Source organism: Meles meles, chromosome 6 (genome assembly GCF_922984935.1).
Source record: "Meles meles chromosome 6, mMelMel3.1 paternal haplotype, whole genome shotgun sequence".
Lineage (NCBI taxonomy): Eukaryota > Metazoa > Chordata > Mammalia > Carnivora > Mustelidae > Meles > Meles meles.
In genome coordinates, this window is record NC_060071.1 from 43698635 (window position 1) to 43722842 (window position 24208).

The 24208-nt window shown below is 45.9% G+C and overlaps 1 protein-coding gene across 1 annotated transcript in view; it reads right to left on the reverse strand.

The window, feature by feature from the left end:
• Positions 1-24208, reverse strand: part of MYO1E (myosin IE) — a 192670-nt gene that overhangs the window by 40237 nt on the left and 128225 nt on the right. Inside the window, exons 10-17 of the mRNA XM_046007405.1 lie at positions 20810-21006; positions 17888-17968; positions 17500-17586; positions 14998-15084; positions 13598-13765; positions 12394-12479; positions 9920-10001; positions 4683-4789 (exon numbers count right to left, since the gene is read on the reverse strand). Coding sequence (XP_045863361.1) covers positions 4683-4789; positions 9920-10001; positions 12394-12479; positions 13598-13765; positions 14998-15084; positions 17500-17586; positions 17888-17968; positions 20810-21006 — 895 coding nt within the window. The remainder of the gene's footprint in view (positions 1-4682; positions 4790-9919; positions 10002-12393; positions 12480-13597; positions 13766-14997; positions 15085-17499; positions 17587-17887; positions 17969-20809; positions 21007-24208) is intronic.

Below are 24208 nucleotides of genomic sequence, written 5' to 3' on the forward strand. Positions count from 1 at the left end.
ACTTGAATTCACCAGATGCAGAGGAGGGAAAGGCAGGGGGCACCGTGGAAGCGAAGGCACAAAGTTGGGAAAGGCTGTGGCCTGGGGCAGTGGGAGAGGAAAGAGCAGGAGGAAAACTAAGCTGGATGAGGGGGTGGAGCCTGGACTGGCCCAGGAAGGACGAGGTCACACAGTGAGGGACAAGTCCGATTGGTCTTACTTGAGCAGTATCCAGAAATGTCAGTTCCTTCAAGAGAAGTACTTTTTAAAACAACCTTTATAGAGGGGCGCCTGGGTGGCTCAGAGGGTTAAGCCTCTGCCTTTGGCTCAGGTCTTGATCTCAGGATCCTGGGATCGAGCCCCACATCGGGCTCTCTGCTCAGCAGGGAGCCTGCTTCCCTCTCTCTCTCTGCCTGCCTCTCTGCCTACTTGTGATCTCTCTGTGTCAAATAAATAAAAACCTTAAAAATAAAAAAACTTTATAGAAAGTAATATTCAATATCCACACTTGATTCACAATACGTGTCTGGCTAACTAAAGGAGTGGAAATCAGATTCAGGGAAATAATTAACTTTCCTTTCTCCTATCCTCCAATTCCAGAACTCACCACTGACCTTTTCAATGCTAAGGAAAATACACAAGGGTGTCAATTAGAGGTATTTGGTCATTTTTTTTTTTTTACAAAGTTTTATTTATTAATTTTTTAAAAATTTGCTTTAGAGAGAGAGAGAACACGAGCAAGGGGAAGAGCAGAGGGAGAGAGGGAGTTTAAGCAGACTTCCCTCTGACAGAGGAGCCCGATGTGGGGCTTGATCCCAGGATCATGACCTGAGCTGAAACCAAGGGTCGGATGCTTAACCGACTGAGCCACCCAGGCACCCCAGGTATTTGTTCATTTTAAGTATTTTTCGTAAATACTGGCTTTATCCCATGCGTCGGAATGCATCACCCACTGAGTCAAGTAGAAACATTCCATTTCCATAAATCCCATAGGAAAGAATAAGCCTCATGCTAAAACATGTTTCATTCACTGTTAACCTCCATCACCAGGAAATTGTCTTACAGAAATTTTCTTCCACAGCACGATCGGTTTAGCAAATTCCATATTGTTTAGCATTTGATTTAACCAAAGGATCCAAGTTGACTTTTGCATAACCTTGGAGCACTGTCCCTTCCTCAGTAAACATCAGCCGGGCTGGCAATGCCCAGTGGTTCCCTTGGGGCAAGTCTTCGTCAAGACTTTCCTTGGCCGTTAATGCAAGTAGGTCAAGGCCTGAAACTCTGCTAGAACAGCAATTCAGAACCCAGGGCAGGCAACTTCGCCAGAGCCAAACAAAAACACATTTTCAACAGGAAAAGAAAAATAAACCACACCCCATAAACTTGTGGAATGAGTAACCCTGTCCACCGAGAACTTCAATTGACCGTGTAATCCCCACCAATGAAGCACAGTGCCCTTTCACAGCCCCTAACTTCTCCACACTCAGAAGGAATGAAACCATCTGTCACACAATAAACCTGAACCAGGATGCGGGGGAGGGGCGCATCCCAGGAAGCAATCCCATTTGTAATATAAGTCAACACTCGACCCACAAATACCGCAGACTTCTTAACACCTGTTTACACGAATGGATGTTATGAAGTTCCTTACTGCAAGGCAAGTAAGTGATGTGATTTTATTTTTTTTTTAAGATATTATTTATTTATTTGACAGAGAGAGAGATCACAAGCAGGCAGAGAGATGGGGGGAAGCAGGCTCCCCACTGAGCAGAGAGCCTGATGCAGGGCTCGATCCCAGGACCCTGAGACCGTGACCTGAGCCGAAGGCAGAGGCTTAACCCACTGAGCCACCCAGGTGCCCCACTGATGTGATTTTAAATAAATAAGTAAATAAATAAATAAATAAAGGAAAACACCACTGTGGGGGATTCTATGGGGATTTATGGACAAATGTATCTCAGTCTTAATCTCTCCATTTTTTGCTATTTCAGTGAATCAGTTTGGATTTTATGAGAAGACAGCATCAGGGCTGGGAAAACGCTCGACCAGTAGCTATTGCAAAATTTCTATAATAGAGGGACTTGGAGCAGAGCAATCTATACGGGGTAAGGGAGCGTGTGCCGGGCAGGGGTGGGTTGCATTGGCAGGCAGAGCAAGATGCTTTCATTTAAGATGATGTTTATTGGAAAGGGCCGGGGCGGGGGAGTTGGGTGGGATTTGAAGTAGGGGCGAAAGATGGCCTAAAGCACCTCTTAGCACTACCTCTGCTTCCGAGATCCCGTAATCCGTTTCTGAGGTTGCTTGTGTCACCTGCCTTCTACCGGGTGTGTATATGTGCCTGGGACGGAACGAGGTGCATATGTGTGTGAACGCGGGAGCAGGGAGGATGGGAGGGACACAGAGACAGGCAGAGGCAGGCTGACAGCTCCCCCGGGTCTGGGAGAGACATTCTGTCAGACTGAAGGAGATCCCATTCTGAACTGCCGCTCTCAGTTTAATGAGGAAGAAACTGAGGAGATGAAATGTCTTACTCAAACTGCTCAGTGACAGGCCAGCACCACAATACAGTCCTTCCAAATCCCAGGCCAGCCCTTTGCTCTAGACCAGCTGTTCTCAAAGTGTGAGACCCAAACCACTCACACTAGCATCACTGAGGAGCTTCTGGTGGCTCAGTGAAGCGTCTGTTTTGGCCCAGGTCATGATCTTAGGCTCCTGGGATGGAGCCCTCTGTCGGGCTCCACACTCGGCAGGAAGCCTGCTTGTCCCTCTGCCCCTCCCCCCACTCATGTTTTCTCTCTCTCTCTCTCTCTCTAATAAATAAATCTTTAAAAACGCACATTTCTGGGCCCTACCCAGACCCACTGAATCAGAATCTCCCGGAAGCACGGCCCAGCAACCCAGGTTTTACCAAGCCCTCTAAGGGGTACTCTGGTGCATCCACAAGCTTGAGAGCTAAATAAATACATCGATAAGTAGACATCTTCTATCTGCAGGTGGGAACGGAGGGACAGTGCTGCTACCTTCTTAGCCTCAAAGGAGAAAGTGAGGGACACGTTTCAGAAAAGCAGAAGGCAAATTAAGTACCTCCAGGGGAATGATCAAGAAGGGGGGCGGTCAGACTCTACCTTCCTTCAGAGCAACTGCAGTGGGAGAGAAGACTGCAGGGAAACGGGACCGCTGCCGGGAAGGAACACAAGTGCTATCACACGGAAAACTCAGGAGAATAATTCTGAGGGCAGATTAGATGCTGGATTAGGGTCACATTGACGTAGAGGAAGACTGTAGAGTCTGCTAATAATGCAAGAGTTCCTGCAAGCCGGACTGATCAGCTGGCAGAGCGGGTCCCTCCTCCAAGGCTCCGTGTCATTACCAATAATGTTCGAGAAGCATCGCGGTCAGCCCCTCAGCATTAATGATGCTTGAGGAGCATGGACCTACAGACGAGATCCCTCAGAATACCGCAGACAGAGGAAACGGAAGGCTGCTATACCACACAGCATCGTAAGGTGAGAAAACAGACTCAGGTTGCAGAGGACGTGGGAAAACACCAACAAGGAATGGTGGACATTGAACGCTGGGGCCTGGGCACCTTCCTCACCACTCATCTTTTCCTTCTCGTATCGGTCTGCCATGCCTAGAAAGGATCTCGCCGGCAGGATGGGAATGGACCTACCCACGTCTTTCAGAGGGGGTGGCCGGCAGCCATGACTTTCCCTCCTCGTCTTGCCGCTGTGGAGCTGAACCTTGATACGTTGCTAGATACCTAAGTCTGTCTACTTTTCTCCAAGAGAGAAAACAAAATAGACAGTAATTCTGCATGCCCCTGGTGTGGGGACCTGACTGCCTGGTGACAATGGCGGGCTCCTCCTTCCTGTCCAATCACCGTAACGCCTTGCCTCAGTCCTGCTTCCCGTGTGCTCACGGATACTGGTGTCAGTCTTAGGAGTGTGTGTCTGGATCTGCCCGCTGAATAAAACTGTATTCGCCAGTCATCCTTAACATTTCCCCACTCAACACCCCCATTCCAGCCTGAAGAGCCCACATCCCTAATGGCAGCTGTAGGAGGAATGGTGGCCCAGGATTCCTCAGGGGTCACAGAGGAGAGGGCTCGCTGCATGCCCTATGTCACATGCCTCCCTGGGGCTTGATCCCTCCTGGAGGGAGTCATCACTCCGCTCAGGAACACAGTGAGTCCTCAGGGGCCGGTACCAGACCTAGCACATGCCCCCAGAACACCCAAGAGCAACAGTAAATGACAGATCGATTTTTAACCAGCCCTTCACACCTTCGCTCTGAACCCCGAGCTGAGCACGCGAGGCCCCATTCTGTGGGTATCAGTGAGAAGCTAAGTGGACTAAGAACGTCTACACAGGGCCTCCAACTAAGTTTACAACCCGCCTGACTCTGCAGTATGAAGGCTCCCCCTGCTTCCCGTCTGTCCCCAGATTAGCCAAGATCAGTATTATAAATTTCTAATTCTGAACTGAACGGCACTGCTAAAATGTTAGGAAAAGATAAGGAAGGAAGAACATAAAAGGCCTCAGTCGTCATGAAAAAGTTAAGACACAAGGACATGAAACCCATCTGAAAACAAATGAAACTGCTTCTGCCCTTGGCTTCGGTGGCCCACCTTGAGCCGAGGGCACAGAGGCCAGGCCCACCTCAGCTGGCTTCCACCTCCCTGTCCACCGTCTTAGCCGTACCTGCTTTCCTCCCAGTCTCTGGGCTTCTTGGTTTCGTTCGGTTTTATGCAGCGGATGTAGTGAGGTGTACATTTCATCAGGGTGCTCACAAGGTCGTTGGCTTGTTTCTAGAAGGGAAGAGTAACATCAGGCGGAAACATGGCACTTTCACGCAGACCAACTCTCAAAGGGGAGCTATGAAACTCTAGTGTGGAAATAGCTAGAAATTAATCTTCGTAACAACCCGTTCATCAAGCTTCCCTATGGTCAAATTCCTTTCTTAAGGCTCTACCGACTTTTATGACGATTTTAACACTTACACATGGGTTTGAAACTGAATTTTTGAAAACAACCAGGTCTTTTTATTCTAGTTAATAAAGCAAAACAACAAAACCAGTAAATCTTCACATATAGTCCTTTTTGTGAGAAACAAGGAAGCAGGCCAGTTCTTAACAAATTAAGTTTATGTTGATTGTGGGCCTTTGCAACACATTGTTCTCATAAACTGTTTTTCTTTTGGTGCGAGGGTAGGGTGGGAGGAGAGATTATTTGCAAGGATAAAGTGTCAAAGCCCCTGTACTCTCTTGCTGGGCAATCCAACCAATGAAGAATCCCCTTATTAAAAATGATGGAAACATAGGGGCGCCTGGGGGGCTCAGTGGGTTAAAGCCTCTGCCTTCGGCTCAGGTCATGATCCCAGGGTTCTGGGATCGAGCCCCGCATCAGGCTCTCTGCTCAGCAGGGAGCCTGCTTCCCCCACCCTCCCTTGTCTGCCTCTCTGCCTACTTGTGATCTCTCTCTCTGTCAAATAAATAAATAAAATCTTTTTAAAAATGATGAAAACATAAAGGGTGGGAGATACATCAAAAATCTCACTTCATGCACCTTCCTCAGCATGTCCTTTTACAAACCCGCTCCTTTGCCAAATACTCAATCTGAAATCATCTCTCACCACCTGCATACGGGGTACCCAAAAGGAAACCAGGCTCAAGCACAGAAAGCCACATAAATAAAGATGGAATCGCTCATGATGCATTTCAAATCAGGAGCATCTCCAGCTTGGAAGAAACAGGAGCAGGGCACACATCAGCATTCCCACCACCACACGGCTAAGCCCTTGTGGGGCCGAGGAGGTGGCCCACGCAAACTCTCTTCCCAAGCAAATCAGTGCGAAGAGAGAAAACCTCTCAAGGACAACAGAGAGGAGGAATCTCGAAAGCCAGAAAACCATGACCAAGTCAGCAGAAGGGATCTGCCTACAGTAGACAGCCCTCTCGCAATTAGGGCTTTGCTGCTGTCATGGGTGTGGGAAATCTGAAACCCTTGAGAAAAACTCTTGGGTATATTCAAAGCAAGAGATTCGCTGGTGAATTATGTTCTCTGTTTAGATGTGCAGAATACAGCACGTTCTGCAATGCTTGGAAGGACGAAGCTGCAGATGCTGTAAGGCCAAAGCAGAGCCCTACAGTGAAAAAGTGAAGGGACGGCCATCTCCTCTTGTCGACGTCCACCGTGTCCACGAGCAACTCTGATGCTCTTTGCAACACAGGAGGTGACAGGGCCTGCTCATAACACAGGTTCAAGTCCCCCAATTTTTTAAAAATATTTTAATTTTATCAAGCCTTTTTAATTCCCAAGAATCACTTGGCAGACTCTTCAGTCCTAAGTTTTTAACAGCACACCTTCTTTTCACCTTAGTCTGAATGCACAGAAGGGGAAAGATGACCCGAGCAACCAGCCCCCTGACATGGATCGCTCTAGCTCCCAAGTAATAACAGGATGACATTTACTGAACGTGCCCCAGGGGCTAAACACATGGGCCTTCTCATCTCTACTTCATGACTCTAAGTGCTAGCTACTAGTATTATTATCATTCTGATTTTTTTAGACGTGGAAACGGTGCCGTAAAGAAAGGATTGCTCAAGATGGCGCCCTTAGTGACAAGCCCTGGGGCTTGAACTCAAGTGTGCAGCCTACTAAGTCTGTTCCCTAACCACAAAGCTATCCTGCCTTCCTAAGGAAGACAGGAGACAGTTTTGGGTGTGATATAAGAGGAATTAACATCATGAGTGAGGAGTAGATAAAGCCTTGAGGTTGTGGGAAAAATCATTTCGGCAAATAGGACTACACCTTGACCATCAAAATTATCCTGAATTCAGCTATGAGTCAATCTCAGACGTCTCCTGAGGTGGCTGGGAAGCAGCAATTCAATTTACCCGGACTCTAGAGCAGAACAGTCCAGCAGTTAGAACAGAAGGCTACCAGAGGCACTTGCCCAACAGAAGCGTAAGGCAAAACATGCAGACATGACAGCGAGAAAAGGCTTAGGGTCAAGATGCCCTGTTCTACCATCAGCACAGATTACTAGCAAGCCCGAGTTGGGATTCTGCCTCTACAGTTGGCAAGCTATGGGGCACCTGGGTGGCTCAGTGGGTTAAAGCCTCTGCCTTCGGCTCGGGTCATGATCCCAGGGTCCTGGGATCGAGCCCCACATCGGGATCTCTGCTCCGTGGGGAGCCTGCTTCCTCCTCTCTCTCTGCTTGCCTCTCTGCCTAGTTGTGATTTCTCTCTGTCAAATAAATAAAATATTTAAAAAAAATATTTAAAAAAAATTAAAAAAAAACACAACTCTACAGTTGGCAAGTTACATGACAAACCACTAAATTTCTCCGGGCCTCAGTTTCCCCATCTGTAAACTAAGTGGATTGAACTAGAAGACTGCTAATATCTTAATCTAAAGGTTGGAAAAGACCTTAAAAATCACTAAGTCCCGTCCCCACATGATGCTTTCGCCTCCTGAGGCATCCACCCCACCAGAGTCTGCTCTCACTCAGACGAAGCTGCCGGCCTGTGCGTTTGGCCAGTGCTGAGCTCAGTGCAATTTCCCACAGCGTTCATCTTTGACTCTCACTGCAAAACTGGTCCCTTGGAGCCATGACAATGTAGAATTTAGTGAAGCCTCAACATCAGAAATTGCTATTAAATGGAGCATACTGTGATTTGCAAATAAGAAAACAGGAGTCTCACCAAATGAATATTCATTAATTAGATCCTACAGATCAGTTTGCAGTTTTAAAAGAGTTGGAATACAATAGAATACCCAACACTAAAACCACCTTAAACATAAATTTAATTCCTCTTCCAAGGAATTCCATGTCCCTTTAAATGTGTGCCTTCAAGGATATCATCAAGATATCTTGATATCTGCAAAGTATTGTGGATGGAAGAGCTCTAAGAGACTCGCCATGGCTATGCGTCTCTAACGTGTTTTAGAGGCGATTGTAAAACAGGGAGACTTTCATCCCTACATGGAAGTAAACCATCGAATGGACATGGGTCACATGGTCCACGAAGGAGGGTACCCCAGAAGTGAGAATATGGGCAGCATTAAAATCCTACTTAAGCTGGCTGACTTGAGGTTGACCTCCCCAGACAATAGTCATCTTTGCAGTCCTTGCAATGCTGAATATTTTGAGCACGCCCAGAAGGTGGCAATTTTGAGCACTCAACCCGACAAAAATAGGAACTTAAGAAAGAGGTCACATCTTCCAACGAGGAGAAAAATGCCTTTACCTCCACCCTCTGTTTTATAGGGAATAAGCTCCACGGAGAATCCAGACCACTTGAAAGTGAGTCATTGTGACCTTGATGATCTGGGCCCCTTGGATCTGAATGTGACTGTCTTGTGACTAGATTTTCCAGCCCAGAGCTAATTCTTATCCAGGACCTTGAAGTAAAGGCATGAGTCAGAAGCCTCGCACAGACATTACTATCTGGGGCCTCATGAGAATGGCATCTGCTTTCTGCTCTGGACTCTCGCTCTAGTGAACCCAATCCAGAGATCATCCCAGGGCTACCAAACGTCTCTGGTACTCTGAACGTGACTGTTCCTAGTCCCAGAGGGCCCTGCAATCCAGTTCAAAACGGAGCTTGCATCGGACTTCCTCCGCCAGACCCGAAGGCTGCTCTCGCCTGGGATCTTCCCATTGCTGTGAGGTTTTGATGATCGTTTCCTTTATTCCAGCCCGTGTTCTTGCCCTCAGGGGCTGGGGAGGCAGGCTTCCATACAGGAAACAGAGAAGAGAGCTGACGACAAGAACAGACAACTATGGTGTCCAACGGCAGGGGTGTTGAGGGGACGGAGAGGAGGGGGAGCGGGATCCGGAGGCACAGAGCCAGGGAGGGGGCACGGACATGCGCAGATAAGAGTCCACTAAGAAGGAGGCGAGTGAGCATGGCGCACGTGGGGGTTGTGGCGACTGACAGAGTGGAGTGTAATCAGTGACCAGGTAAATTCTGTGTGTCTGATGTTTCGGGCAGTGCCCTCCGTGTCTTAGATGGATTGCTGAATTCCAGATCCCAGTCCCCCCTTGAGATAGGTACAGAGATCTCCACCTTACAGATATAGCAAAAAGAGGCACTGAGAGTTTAGGCAACTTGCTGGCAATCACAAGCTAATAAAAGCCAGAGCTGGGATTTCAACACACTTGAGGGACATCTATGTCCCCAGGGCCCTACTGTTAATCATTCGATAATCCCACGGAGTATCAAACTGCGGTGATATTTGACTGGTATGATATTTTAAAAATAGTTTAGTGACTTTCTCACAGAATTACAAGATTAAGTGTGCCTGACACAACCTCTAAATTCAGAGTGTACTTAGGGACCATGAACTTCATCACACAGTGGCTCAGATAACACAGGGCACTCTCTACAGGGGCTCCCAAAATCTGGAAGAACTCCTTCTAGATGTTAAGACATGAGGGGGCCGGGTGTGCCCATAATCTGCAGAAAGGAGGGGCTTCCAAAACCCAGTGGGGAGGGTGCATGTACTGTCCCCGTGAGACCCCGGAGGATTCCAGGTAAGTGAAAGTTCCATAACTGGCAAGTGTCGGGGTCCGGTCTGGAAAAAGGTCATCAGAATCCAAAATGTGACTCTCAATCCTAAAATTTTCTCTAATCATTTAATGTGAATTCTTCCAAATTCCAATTAAAACCATTTCCTCTTAGAAAACAGCTGACTGTCATCTGCCAACTGTGAAGCTTAGGAGGTATCTGATATCCATTTGGAGTTTCAGGACAGCCAAGTCAAATTCGGTGTGCATCCTGTCCCTTTTTTCAAGCATTACTTCTGGGCAACTTCTGTAACCAGGCTGTTACATCTCACTGACCTCATCTTGGACCAAGGGGGCAGGTCCCGACTCCTAGAAAACCCTGCCTTTTATAGGAATCTCTAACCCTCCCCAAACAGAACCAACCTTTATTTTGCTTCCGGCAGTAGTTGGGCGCCCTTTCTTGTCAGCTTGCAGATTTTCCGGAAATAAAGACTTTATAAAAGGTCTGGAAAGGGAGAAAGAGAAAGGATTAGCCATCAGTGGGTACCTTGGGGGATGAAAGCCTGCTTCCACGGAGAATGGAAAGGAAGGCCATCCAGAAGCGCATAACCTTGGCTCCAGAAAGGCCATTTGACTCAAAGCACGAGTTACCAAGTCACACCAAGGTGTCACTCGGGGAAATCGGCGGTGGACAAGAGAAACAGAGGAAGAACTCTAAGATCTAAGCATCTTAGCATCTAAGCCTGGAAAATGCATTTTACAAACTCTGCCTTTTGAATTTGCCCACTCACTGGAACTGAAGTACACCTTGAAGAGAAGACCCATGGAGGGCGTCAGTACGGGTTCGCTGAGTTAAGATTAGCAGGACACATGGGAGCTCGGGTGTGTGTATGGACTGTCAAGATCCAGTGCACATCCTCATTTGATCTAAGGCAGGGTTTCTCCATCCTGGCACTATAGGTATTGGGATCTGGGGCTGGAGAATTCTTTGTTGGGGTGGGGAGGGCTAGGCTGCCCTACGCATTGTAGGATATTTAGCAGCAATGGTGACCTTTGCCTACTCAACGCCAGCAGTCCACTGTGTCTCCAGCCCCTATAAAAAACCTTGACAAAGTGTGCTTTTGAGTACAAGTCATTTTAAGCTGAACAGTAGTAATTCACCAATCCTTTGCCTGTTGAATGAATTCTCATTAGTCGCTCCAATATAGCTGCGTTCCTTCACATGCACCAAGACACAGGACAGAGACAATGTCCTAGTAACGTCAGTGCCCCTGGTGTCTGGACACAGTCTGGCATGCAGTGGGTGCTTGATAACTATGTGCTGAGTGACGGAATAAAGTCATCCATGTAAACCGCCAATCTGACCCTCAAATTCAATTCCTCCCCAAAGGCTTTGGGGCCATCTTGAATTTTCTAATCTTTTTTTTTTCTTTTTTTAGATTTTATTTATTTGACAGACAGAGATCAAAAGTAGGCAGAGAGGCAGGCAGAGAGAGAGGAGGAAGCAGGCTCCCCGCTGAGCAGAGAGCCCGATGAGGGGCTCGATCCCAGGACCCTGAGATCATGACCTGAGCTGAAGGCAGAGGCTTTAACCCACTGAGCCACCCAGATGTCCCGCCATCTTGAATTTTCTAGGAAGTCTCCCCACAATCTACTTTCAACTTGACTAGACACGATTACAGATTTTTGCTGTAAACGTGCTTAATGAACAACAGACCATGTCTATAGGATAGGAGTTTACATGGGCGCGTCAACAGCTCTCAAACTCAGCAGGAATTTTAATGATTAAAAAAAATCTGAAAGCAGGTCATAAAAACCCACAAGGCAGGACCTGCGGGCTGACCTGACTTTTTCAGAGAAGAGCAAATCGATTCTGTGTTTTCAAACTAAAACAAATTCGGGATCTCCAAAGCTGGGGGCGTGAGCACAGGGGAGGTACACCACGGGATGAGGGCCAGGGGAGGTGGAAGGAGAGGAGGGGAGATGAAGGGTAGAGAATGAAGTGGAGTAGGACAACTTATGGCCAAAGCCTGAAAAGCACACTCAGTTTTCTTAGAAAATTGTCAGACTCAGGGCTGTTGACTAAGGAAGTTCACCTTAATCTTAACCACAGCTTGAGTAACAGGGACTCCCAGGGGAGCTCCTCCTTGGAGATGGCTCTAAAAACTATAAAATCCGGAAGACTGTACAATATTGTATTTGCCTGGCATACCCAGGCCTGACCATGTAAATTATACTTTATATCCATTACCTGAGATCTTGGGAAACTTTGCAGGGAAGAAGGGAGGAGAGTGCAGAGCAGGGCTGGTCCTGGGAGCTCCTGCAGTTTGCAAGACAGATGGACGCCCCTCCAGCTCCTACCGTTAAAGCTTAGACAGGGTCTTAAGAGTTAAAAGAAACCTCTAAGGAAATCCCTTTTAAGTTGCCCTTCCCAAACTTCTTGAGCTATTTCCAAGTGCTCTGGGGACACGTCATCTCACATCCTGCAAAGCCATTAGCCATTCAAAAAATTAAGAGACCATGGAAAATTCTTGGGATGATAGTCTAAAGGCAAAGTATCACAGAACCAGAACATTCCACTCTTAGTCAGAAATGGCCATCCTAACCCAACCCCTGGATAGTTGCCTCTCCCTGATATCACTGCTGAAAACGATGAAGCTAGGGGCCCGGAAGGGCGTGCACATGGCACGTAGAATCTGGAGGCAGAAGATGTTAGGGGTACATGGGATTGGAAAAGAAAAATTATTTTGAAAAACCAAATTGCCCAGTGATAATCCAGACCCGAGAGCTCAAAGGAACTAACTACTGACTATTCAAACGCCACAAATTGTTTTTTTTTTAATACTAAAAATTTGATCAAACCTGTATCCCCTGTCAGATAAGGCAAACACACTTACAGCTCACTGCTCTGCATAAGCTCGATCAGATCCATAAAAAGCACATCACGGTTCCTTTCACAAAAGCCGTCCATGTCATAGGATACCTGGCCAGGAATGGAAAGAAATCTAATTTTATCCTGTAAGTATTTCATTGAAGAAGAAAAAAAAACCCAAGTTGGCATGGCTATTCTTACCGGAATGTGAGTATTTCCAGATGTACAACTGGGATTTCATCGTGAACGGTCACATTAAGGCTGTGCATGTTTTATTTAACTTGCTAGCGGATTTAGGTGGTGATGGTGTATGGATGTTGAGAAGTGGTATCTGGCTGCCTACATGGCCCAGATGACCTAGAATTAGGACCTCAGTACCATGATCACCCACCCCTTCTCCAGCGAATCCATAGGGGTGTTTAGTAGTACACCTAATTGTTTCCCTAAATTTTCACTACAACAGAATGAAAGAAAACTCCTGCTCATTAATCCATTCCAATGGGGCATGTCATCTGAGGTTCTGGAATTTTTTTCACAAATGGCATCATAATTGGATCAAGTCAGTCCAAAACTCATGGTCAGGGACCCTGGTTAATAAGAGATTCAAGGGGATGAAAAGTGAGACCAGTGCATTTCCAGAGGATTGGAAGACCGTAAATATCATGACCTCAACTTACTTATCTTTGTATCACCGGTACAAAGACTGGTACCTGGGAGGCAGCCAAAATCATGCATCTTATGAGGACCAACATCAAAAGCAAGCCTTACTTTTATTTTTATTTATCTTAAATAGGTTCCGTGCCCAACACGGGGCTTGAACACACGATCCTCAGTTCAAGAGTCAGATGCTCTACCGACTGAGCCAGCCAGGGGTCCCAAAAGCAAGCCTATGTACACTCCCAGCAGGCACAGAAGGGGGGATACAGGCTTGTGACTGGAGCAAGAGGCAAGACAAAAACCCATTCCTTCAGCAGTTAACATACATGCCAGGGTGGTTCCTGATTTAAAATATGCGACAGTATCTACTGCCCTTCCCAGGCCCCATGCTGTTGAATGGACGAATGCTGAATACGTACAATACAGCAAGGCAGACGAAGCTGTGTGGATACCGTTACTCAGTTGCCTCGTGAGAAAACAGATCACAGACCCAAAGGCTTAAAACATGAAGGCAGACACTGGGAAGGGTAACTTCTCCTTTCCCACGGGACCCCCCTACTCCCCAGACATACCTTTCCAGCATAATGGTGAATTATGAAGCCTTGATTCCAGCTGTTGAAGTGCTCGTGATTCCCAATCTGCATCTGCAGTTTCTGCAGCAACGTCTGATCTGCCCCCTCCCCCACGGCATGCATTGTGGCACACACATCGTCCAGGATGCTCATGATCCCAGGAGGGTTCTGAGGGGACCGAGAGAGCAAAGCCCCAGGTCAGCGGCTGTTTAAAGCCCCGGGTCAGCGGTTTATCCCGTCCTTTCTGAAGCAAGGAAATAGCTCCCCAGACTCAAGATACCATCTTGAAAGTCATTCTTTCCCTCTGAGCAAGAATGCCATTAATAACCCCAAAAGGGAGTTACCACTTAGACACTTAGATCTCATGATGGAGGAAAGTCCATTTTCCAAAAAAAAAAAAAAAAAAAAAAACCCAAAAAGATTTCACTCCCTGAAGTTCTATTCAAACTCATATACAGATCACTATCTGCTGACTCCCATTTGTACTAAGTTGCTTTTAAAAACCCAGAAGAGGGGCGCCTGGGTGGCTCAGTGGGTTAAAGCCTCTGCCTTCGGCTCAGGTCATGATCCCAGGATCCTGGGATCGAGCCCCACATCGGGCTCTCTACTCTGCGGGGAGCCTGCTTCCTCCTCTCTCTCTGCCTGACTCTCTGCCAAAGTTGTGATTTCTCTCTGTCAAATTAATAAAATATTAAAAAAAAATTAAAAAAAAATAAAAACCCAGAAGAAAAAGGAAAACATTTTCCTTTGACCCTAATCATTTCTTAATGTTCGCTTTTAGCCTACTCCCCACAGAGGCATGGTTTACACGGTTACAAGGTGGACACATTCTCTCATGTGTTACTTTTTTTGCACAGCACTATTTTACAAACAATCTGCATGCTTTACATAGTCTTCATACTTACTATTTTAATGCCTATGTTTTCCTGCTCTGATATGCTAGTTTATTTAATGACCGGATTATCCTTGGATGTTTTTGCGGTTTCCAGTTTTGGACTTTTATAAAAAACCAAATCAAACAAACAGCACTGTGGCCATCTCTGCCTATAAGCTTCTTGTTGGTTAAATTTTAGGGCTATAATCCTATGAGCTGCAGAGATGGTCCAGAAGGCAGGGCCAAGGCTATGCCTCTTCATTCGCTATGCCACCCATATAGGTCACGGACGTCTGTTCTCAGAATTCAGTAACAACTTCCATTTGTAAATTGGGATTTTATCCATATACAGATGTTCATATTACTACACGGACATTCAAACATCCAAACACACAACTGGTGTAATTGCTAAAATTCTCTGCAAATCTCTTGTCACTTCGCTTACTCTAAAACAAGGACACGAGAGACAAAACCCACTTGACATAAACCTGTGATCAGCGAAGAGACACACCAGACCAATACTTACAACTTTGTTCTCTATGAGGTCACACACGATTTTGTTATTGAAGTACTCAATGGGTGTCCATCTAATGCCTTCTTGAACATACTCTTCCTGAGGGACAGAAAGCAGGAATTCACATTATGATCCAGTGAAGACGAGCTAGAGCGCCACACAGATGACGAGCAAAGGCACAGAGATCACCATGAAAGAAAAATCTGAATGCCCTTTAACATAAAATGGAACTTTTTTTCCCCCTAAGAGGGATAGAAAAGGAATATTTCATTGCTTGGTAATTTATTTTCTTTCTTTCTTTCTGTAAACTCTGTCCAATGTGGGGCTCACACACACAGCCCTGAGATGAAAAGCCAAATGCTCTCCCGACTGAGCCAGCCAGATGCCTCATGCTTGGTAGTTTTTTAGTTTGAGCCCTGTGGAATTTGTTAGCACACTATCATTTCTGATCTACTAATGATGGCAATTTAATATGGCTTAACCTCTAGGTCCAGTTACAAAATCATCTCTTTGAATTTAATATAAGGAGAGTAGTGTGGATTAGCCTCGAGGCACCCAAGGGGAAGGCCCCTCCCTCAAGCCAGTTGCTCATTTCACATGAGGAACACCACCACGTTCTCCTGGTCTCCCTTCTTCCTCACCTGTCTTGCTTTGTTAGCTTCTTTCCAGACCTTCAGCTGACAGAGTCTCTGGACTCAATCTTCCAGCCTTTCTGTATTCTCAGCCCTGCTTCTCTAGGGGACTGCACTCAGTCCCTTGGTTTTAGATAGAACCTGCAGGCTAGTGACACCCAAATTCATTTCTCTACTCTAGACCTCCCCACTGAGTTCCAGGGTCATGCACATTTCATACATTAGAGACTCTGTCCCAATATGTCAGAGGTCTTACAAGTGTGGCTTGTTCAGGGGAGATCTGACTGTGCATTTCCCCATCATCTCCAATCAACTCTCCTAATCGCACTCTTCTGCGAATTGCTTCACCGTTGGCCCCTGTGATTCAAGCTACAAAGGGAGCAATCATCTTTAATTCCTCTTTCCTTCTTGGCTCCTTGCTACCTATTTTGAGCAAGTCATGTTGACTCACTTTCCAAAACACATGCCGAATCTGACCGCCTCTCATGGTGTTACCACCTCTAATGCTACCATCATTGTCTGCACCCCCGCCATTTCTTGCCCAGTCTCCTAACTGGTTTTCAAACTTCCACTCCTGTCTGTCTTCCCCTCAGCCCGCTCCGTAAGTCTATAGAGCCTGAAGCGTCTTTTCAAAAACACAAATCAGACCATGTCACTCTCTGCTCAAAATTCCCCCAGGGTTTCCCATCATACTTCCTACAAAATCTGAAGCTTTTGCCATGCTGAACAACATTCCTCTAGGACCTAACCTCTGCGGACATCAACCAGTCTCGGTCCCTACCACCCTTTACCCTGGCCGTTCTGCTCTGGCGGCTCTGATGGGATGGAAGTCTAGAACACCAGGGCAGAAATTTATGTGGAAACTATTGCTCACTGGGATTCCCACGCAGAGACACGAACACTTCCATGACTTAATGTCCCCCAAATAGCCTTTCACACATGTAGTGGGTTTGCATGTGTCCCCCGAGATTTCATGTCCACCTAGAACTTCAAAATTTGTGGTTTGGAAATAGGATCTTTGAGATACAGTTAAGCTAAGGATCTTATACATGAAGTCATCCTGGATTCGAGGGAGATCCCTTAATCTAATGACTGGTGTCTTTCCAAGAGAAAGAAGAAGGGAACTTGGGCACAGAGAGACACAGAGAGACACAGAGAGACACAGAGAGGAAAAGCCACATGAAGGGAAAGGCAGAGCCTGGAGTTCCACTGACAAAGGACAAAGACCACCAGGACTCAAGCTGGAAGAAGCCACGAAGGTCTGTGGCCCTAAAGGCACTTTGGTTTCAGGCTCTGACCTCCTGAACGGTGAGAGAAGACGTTTCTGTTGTTTTAAGCCTCTCAGTTGGTGGTACGTTGAGCAGCAGCCCTCAGAATCCAAAACAACATGGAGCCCAGAATCAAAGGGAACCCGCCCTGAACTCTGAGGAGAAACTATAACCAAAGCACGTTCCTTCAAGTCAGAATGAAAACTACGTGCTTTCTTGAAAACACACTGATTTTTTTACGGAAGACTGGGAGTAGAGCAAATGTGAGAAAACCCAAGTTTTTCCTCTGGAACATGGTCCATGCCATTGACAGCTGGGGTTGGAACTGGGTTTCCACTTTCCACTCGGTCAATGAGTCAGAGTAGTAAAAGCAGTCAGTAATAAGTCCAACTTCACAACATCATTTGCTTAAAGGAGAAAGAAACGGTAGCAGACGGTGTTTACATTTCACAAACCAAAATGTCACAATGGCATATGGTTTTTCTGCCTGACTTTATTAAGTACGTTTCCTAATACAAGACTAAAGCTTGAATCTAGTGCCCAAAGAGACTTTCATATCTTTTAAACAAAACCCATTAGAAATAACACAGGAGGAAAGAAGAGAGGCTGCTTACCTGTTCTGCCTTTAACGTCAATTCGATAAAAATCTGCTGTAATTTTTCATTGACAAAATTGATACAGAACTGTTCAAAGCCGTTTTTCTGAAAGAAAAAAAAAGTTGCTTGCATGTAATTGCTTCTGCAAAACCATTATGAAGTCGTTTCTAAAGTGGTTAAGTGAAATGTTTCAATGTGAGAAGCCTTAACAGAAATGTTGGAGGCATTTGGAGACAGCAACATAGTTTATATCTGGGAGACACTATTTAGTAAAGGTACACAAACAACTTAACAGAAGCAAAAAGGAACTGTAGTGGGTTTTTTCCCCATTACCTAGAATTCTTTCTTTCAAGCCAGATGAAAGGCACCCCCCTCCCACAGCCCCAGTTGTTCAGACTGGCCATACCTGGAATATTTCAAAGCCATAGATGTCCAGAACGCCAATGTTGTATTCTTCATGGTCCTTCTCCATCGCTTTGTTGATGGACTAGGAGAAAGTAAGGAGCATGGCAATTAACTCCTTTTATTTCCTATCAGAAAGGGGCATGCGTGGGGGACAGGGAAGCAAGACCGTGCAAAGCAAATGCAACTGCCTGCTGGAAACAGAGGATGACAGGAAGAGAGGTGACTTGCAGCTTCAAAAAAAAAAAAAAAAAGAGGCTTGCTGCAAGGTCAAGTACTCTGGGAAACCACCAGGATCTGAAAAAGCTACTATGGCTTCATGATGAAAGCCATGACCTTCCGGCTTTTTGTTTTTCTCAGGAAGTCTGGAGAATTGGAAGTAAATGTCATCTTGGATGACTTGACGTAAAACCTACTTCATATAAAGAACTGCTAAGACAACATCCATAAATATTATTTCCACTGACCCCATTCAGTAGCCATTTAATGGCCCCCTAACAGCTGGAAGGGATGTCGATGTCTGGGGCCAGGAGCTTCGACAGAGGGTGGGCGGGCTACGGATAATGATACCAGTCATCATTATGAAAGCGAGGAGAATATAAGTAGGCTCCGTGTATCTACTGTTCACCTGTGCCAGGCTTTGCTTAGCACTTTTCACGTATTTCACTGAACCCTCGCTATAATTTTGCCAATGAGAGTGACATTCGAATCCCCAAGGCTGCCCTGGGCCAGGGGCAGGGTCTGGGGTTCCATGGAATGGCACAATGTCTACGCCATCTGCGTTCTGGATCACTGTGAGAAGGGACATGCAAGTCAATGGCTAGAATTAACAAGGGGAGGGGTGCAGTTTCCGCCAGGGGGGCTCAGGAGGGTAACGGGGTAGGGAGGGACAGAGGAGAAAAGTTCCCAGAGGTGGTGAACACCTGGACGAATGTGGAAGCACCAGAGGTGTTTCCTGGGCCAAGAAAATGGTGCGGCCTCTTCGGTGAGCTAATGCGTCATGACACACAGCCCTCAGCCCAGTCCCAGCGCATGCTCAGGGCCCAGTAAATGTCAGCTCTAATTACACAGGGCGTTCACCTGCTTTCATCACACACAAAATAAAGGGCAGGCAAAAAGAAAGGAAGGTAGGAAGCCCAGCCCTGGGAGGCGCGAGAGACATGGCTTCTGCTGTCAACTCTGCATCACTCTCTTGCTGAAGGGCCTGGGGCAAATCCACCAATCCCTAGGCTTACGATTCCCTTGTCAGTAAAATGAGGAGTCTGGACAAGTTAAAAGGATGACTCACGTTGAGTATGACCCTGACCTTCCACAGAAAGTACACAAAATCATTACCCTATCCTGCCCTGCCCTACTCAATCCTAACCACACCTAACCACACTTAAAGCCTTACAGATGTTGTTGCCAAGTTCAAGGAGATTTTTTGAAGTGAATGGCCACGCTGCTGGTCTTGTCTTAGGGTTCCCCTATGGTTCTTTCTAGCTTGAATATATAAAAGACAGAGCAGTAGAAGAGCTAGAACATGGCCAGATTACCTGGGTGTAATTCCTAGATTTATCACTTAATTGTAGTGTTACTTTGGCTAAGTTCCTTAGCCTCTCTGTGCCCAAGTTATCTGTAAGACGGGGATAATAATGCCTACATCGTGTGGTGGTGGGAAGAATCCTATAGCTTTTTTTTTTTCTAAAATACTTAGAGTGGCATCTGGCACATAGTAAGGATGGGAGAAGTGTTTGCTATTTTCTTCTACCGTTCAGAGGATATGATGATTAACGCAGCCTATCACTGGCAGTTCCATATTGCTGAAAGACTAATTTTCAGAATCTAAGTGGTACACATATATACATATGTGTGTGCATATATGCGTATGTATATACAAGTAGATAGGATTATGGAATTATAAAACACACTATGGTAGTTTTAAAATATATCTAAAAAGAACTTTGATGCTTTTCCCTTCAAAAGGTAGAACTTAATTCTCCTCCCCTTAACTGTGGGCTGTACTGATTTACATCTAATCAACAGAATATGGCAGAGTGTCAATACTGGGGTCCAAGCTTACAAATTAAAAGCTTTCTGGCTTCTGGGGTGCCTGGGTGGCTCAGTGGGTTAAACCTTTGCCTTTGGCTCAGGTCATGATCCCAGGGTCCTGGGATCGAGCCCTGCATCATGCTTTCTGCTCAATGGGGAGCCTGCTTCCCCCCTCTCTCTCTGCCTGCCTCTCTGCCTGCTTGTGATCTTTGTCAAATAAATAAATAAAATCTTCAGGAAAAAAAAAGCTTTCTGGCTTCTTCCATGTTCTCTCTCTCAGATCACTCCCTCTGCGGGAAACCAACTGCCATGTTGTGAGGATATTCAAACAGCCCGAAAGGCTCACATGCCAGGGATCTGAGGCGTTCTGCCAACAGCCCTCGGAGTGCGCCATCTTAGGACGAGACCTTTCAAGCCTAGTCAAGCCTGGACATGGCTGTTAGCTCCAGTCAGCCACTGGACTTCAGCCTCACCCTTAAGTCAGAACCATCAAGCTAAGTCATTTGTAGAAACTGTGACAGAATAAAATGTTTGTTGATGAAGCCACTAAATTTAGGGTTAATTTGTAACATAGTAATATGTGATACAGTATTCTAAAGCTGAGGCTCAACAGTCAACCAAGTATCACAACCACAGGTCTCCCCTTTTTCTGTTCTGTAGTTCTGGATTTACTAAATATTTTGTCATAAGAAGCTATGACCATCTTAACGTCTTGCTGGACAATTCTAGAAGCCAAGGTAGGATTCAATGATTCCAGGGTGAATGGATAAAAAGTGGAGGAGCAAGCTAATGGTTTCAAGGAACAGACTAAAACATGAAAACAAAGCTCTTAGTAGTTTTAAATCTTTAAGAGCAGAGATGTGAAATGCCACAACGTTCACTTGTGTTTACTTACATCTACCAAGAAATCAAAGACCCGGGCGTGCAGAGCCTTGGCGAGGGCATCTCTGGTGTAACACGCTTGCTCCACGTTGAGGGTCACGTGGATGGACTCCGACTTGCCTCCCCACTTGCTATCCATCTGCCGGCTTGTGAGCTTTTCTTTCAACCTGTCCTGGTTTATCCCCAGAAGATACGCAGGAAAAGCCAAAACTATAGACAACAAAATGAAACACGATGGTCTTTCAGAATTTTAACAATTCCTTTCACAAACATGGGGAGGCATTTTTGCGTGTGCGCACGTGCACTACAAGACACCATCACTGGCCCCCCCCAAAACTTTCACTCTACCGAAGACTGCTTATCAGCAGTCCCGCACACACCCAACCACTTTGTTTTTCTCAATTGTTCTATTACATGAGTCAATTCCTCTGACGGCTGAGACTTCCAATAATACAAATCAGTGATCCAAGAAGGATGGTGAACCAATCCCCCTGTGAGATCACAGCTACATGCCTAAAATGGACATCTTCCCAAGCTTGCAGGAGGGCAGCCCGGAAGGAACTAAATCAAGAGACATTTTTTTGGCTCCCAAAATTGTTTTCTTCCTTTCTGTATGGTGTTTTCATAGCATCATTCCTAAAGATGTTGAAGCACCTGGTATCATGGGAGTAATAATTCAGTATCATAATAATTACCTATTTCTTGAGGGCTTACCACTCAGAGTTTCTAAAGAGGACAGAAGACATAATGTTTTTTTTTTTTTTTTCAAGACTCCATTTATCTATTTGACAGAGAGAGATCACAAGTGAGCAGAGAGGCAGGCAGAGAGAGAGGAGGAAGCAGGCTCCCCGCTGAGCAGAGAGCCCGATGCGGGGCTCGATCCCAGGACCCTGGAATCATGACCTGAGCCGAAGGCAGAGGCTTTAACCCACTGAGCCACCCAGGCGCCCCCAGAACACATAATGTTAAGAAATCTTGAAGACAGTCTAGATGAGGCATGGATAGTTTGCCAAATTAAGAAGCCTACGAAGAGCTGAATATGTGATACAGAGAGATAATAAAGTCCTGGAGGCATTTCGAACAGGAAGCTATTATGACTTGCTGGGGTCACTGAGGAAGATGTGGGATTCCAGTGGAGCCTGAAGGGAGGAACAGGATTTGTACAGATGCAGAGGAAAAGAGGGGAGAGCGGTGGGATGGGCACAGGGGTGAAGGCAGCAGAGAAGGAGACACGGTCGAGGTGCAGCAAGTGCACCAGCATTGGCCATAGCTGGAAAGGTAGGCGGTCACAAGGTTAGGCGGAACTCTGACAGCGGAGGTCCTTGAGTGGGAGGAGAAATTTGGGCTGGTGTCAAAGTCTGGGGCAGGAGGTGTAATTTACAAGATGTCTCTGGGAGAGGCAGATGGAGTGAAATGGAAGGCACTGGTGCAGTGCATGTCACAGCACACCCATCCCATCCTGAGGACATGTAGTAACACAGCCTTGGTCTTCGAAGAGAAGAGCTGAAAGATGGCTTAGGAACTTGTTGCAAGCCATGCGACTTGCCAAGAGGAGGGCCAGTGATTTAATGGGTTTTCTTGATTTCTGCTCGAAACACTCCACTGTGAATAAAAGACACCATTCTGGATCATGAAAGAATGCTCAGACTTTTTTGGTAGTATGAATGAAAGATTTTCACGCACACAAATCCCAACTCCAAACTTGGATAGGAGTCTTCTTTTTCCACAGAAAACTGTATCAAAAGTTTCTGATAAAAGGATTTTGTGAAAGACTTTATGTTAATGCTCAAAAATCACAAACCTCCCAATAAAGGATAATCTGAGTTTCACAGATGGTGTTAGAACGAATGGGCTGACGTTTCTCAGTAGATACCTTCCAACGAGATTAAGTCAGCGAAGGCATTCTGAAGACGGGTAATGCCAGAACAAGGTATTATTATCTATGCTAGTGTTCTACAGAAATGCTCAGACTCGTAGAAGGGCTTCCTTTTACAAAGGGCACGGGAACAAAATCCAGGGTATTCATTTGCCAATGGCCAATTCCCTTGGTTTGTTTCATGTTAACACATAGGTTTAGGAATCCGAATATGTCTTCTGCTAAATTGAAACTTAAGCTTTGCACAGGGCAAGGACATAAGATGCCCGTAAGCCAGACTAGACACATGCGTGGTTGTTGGGAAAAATCAAGAGACATTTCCCAAAGTGTCTGACATATGAGAACCTTTATGAAGGGGAAGCCACCACCATTAGGCAGTTAGTCAGATCCATTTCGCATTTGATACAGTGGATATTATTACCGCTGGTTTATAGTAAATTCACTATTCATGCACTGAATACTTTGATACAATAAATAAATAGCCTCCATTTGTCTGCTTTGTAAAATATGCACTTCACCCAAGCCCCTGGTCACGCTAAAATAGGGACACAGTTAAAATATGGTAAAAATGTTTACACCACTGTCTTTATGACCACAACTAAAGAAATGCCACACAAAGGGCTAAGTCCTTGGGTCCTTATCTAAGACCAAAAAAAACCACTCTACCTTCCAAGTCCCCCAGGGCTTCCGTAGAAGAAGGCAGGAGTGAAGGACCACAGGCACTTGAAATACAAGGCTTGGAATGGGGCCAGAAGTCAGAGCCACAGACTCAAGAAGACCCCTAAGAAGTTTAGGGAGGAAATCTGGTACTCGCTTGGGGAAAAAGAAAAAAAAAAAAATCCATGCCATGTTTTTCAAGTACAAGCTTTTACGGCCTTATTATTTTCTTCAGTGGCTGCCCTGGTGCTGAAATTACAGGGCTGCTCATGCTGACTTCCTTCAGGCTGTGAATTTCCATGAGGGCGTGTGCAGGTGTGGCTGGAGAAGGGCATCAGTACTGAAGCTGGGAGGCTGCAGGGAGGCAGGGCAGAAGGGAGGCAGGGAGGGAGGAGGCATTAGTTTCAAAATGCGGCTGTAACTCTGATATTGTTAATCAGAGTTAAGTAGAACATAAAGGAACCTGCTAGAAAGTAACATTTCAGTGCATTCTGAAAAGGAGAATAGATTTCTGTTACTGCACTGAAGTGGAAAGCAAAGCTGGATTAATTTTTCCATGTGCATCTGAAATACAGAGGAGAGAAACTAAAAAGACGTAGCAAAAACAAAGTGTTGTTGGACAAATGTAAAAGAAATGACAAAGTAAATGTGGGCTGTCTTCGGTGTTGAGGTTCCGTACTTTCTAACCCATCAGCCACAAGGCAAAAAAAGATGGGCATCATGACTCATGCTTCCCATTACTATTTATGTATTCCCCCCCCCCCCTCAATGACAACGCCTTGGGAGCAAGACTTGCTTCCAAAAGTATGTCATCTTACTGTAGGGACTTGGGCAGAGATACATGTGCCTAAGTGTCTGTCTGACTGCTCAGCCGCATAC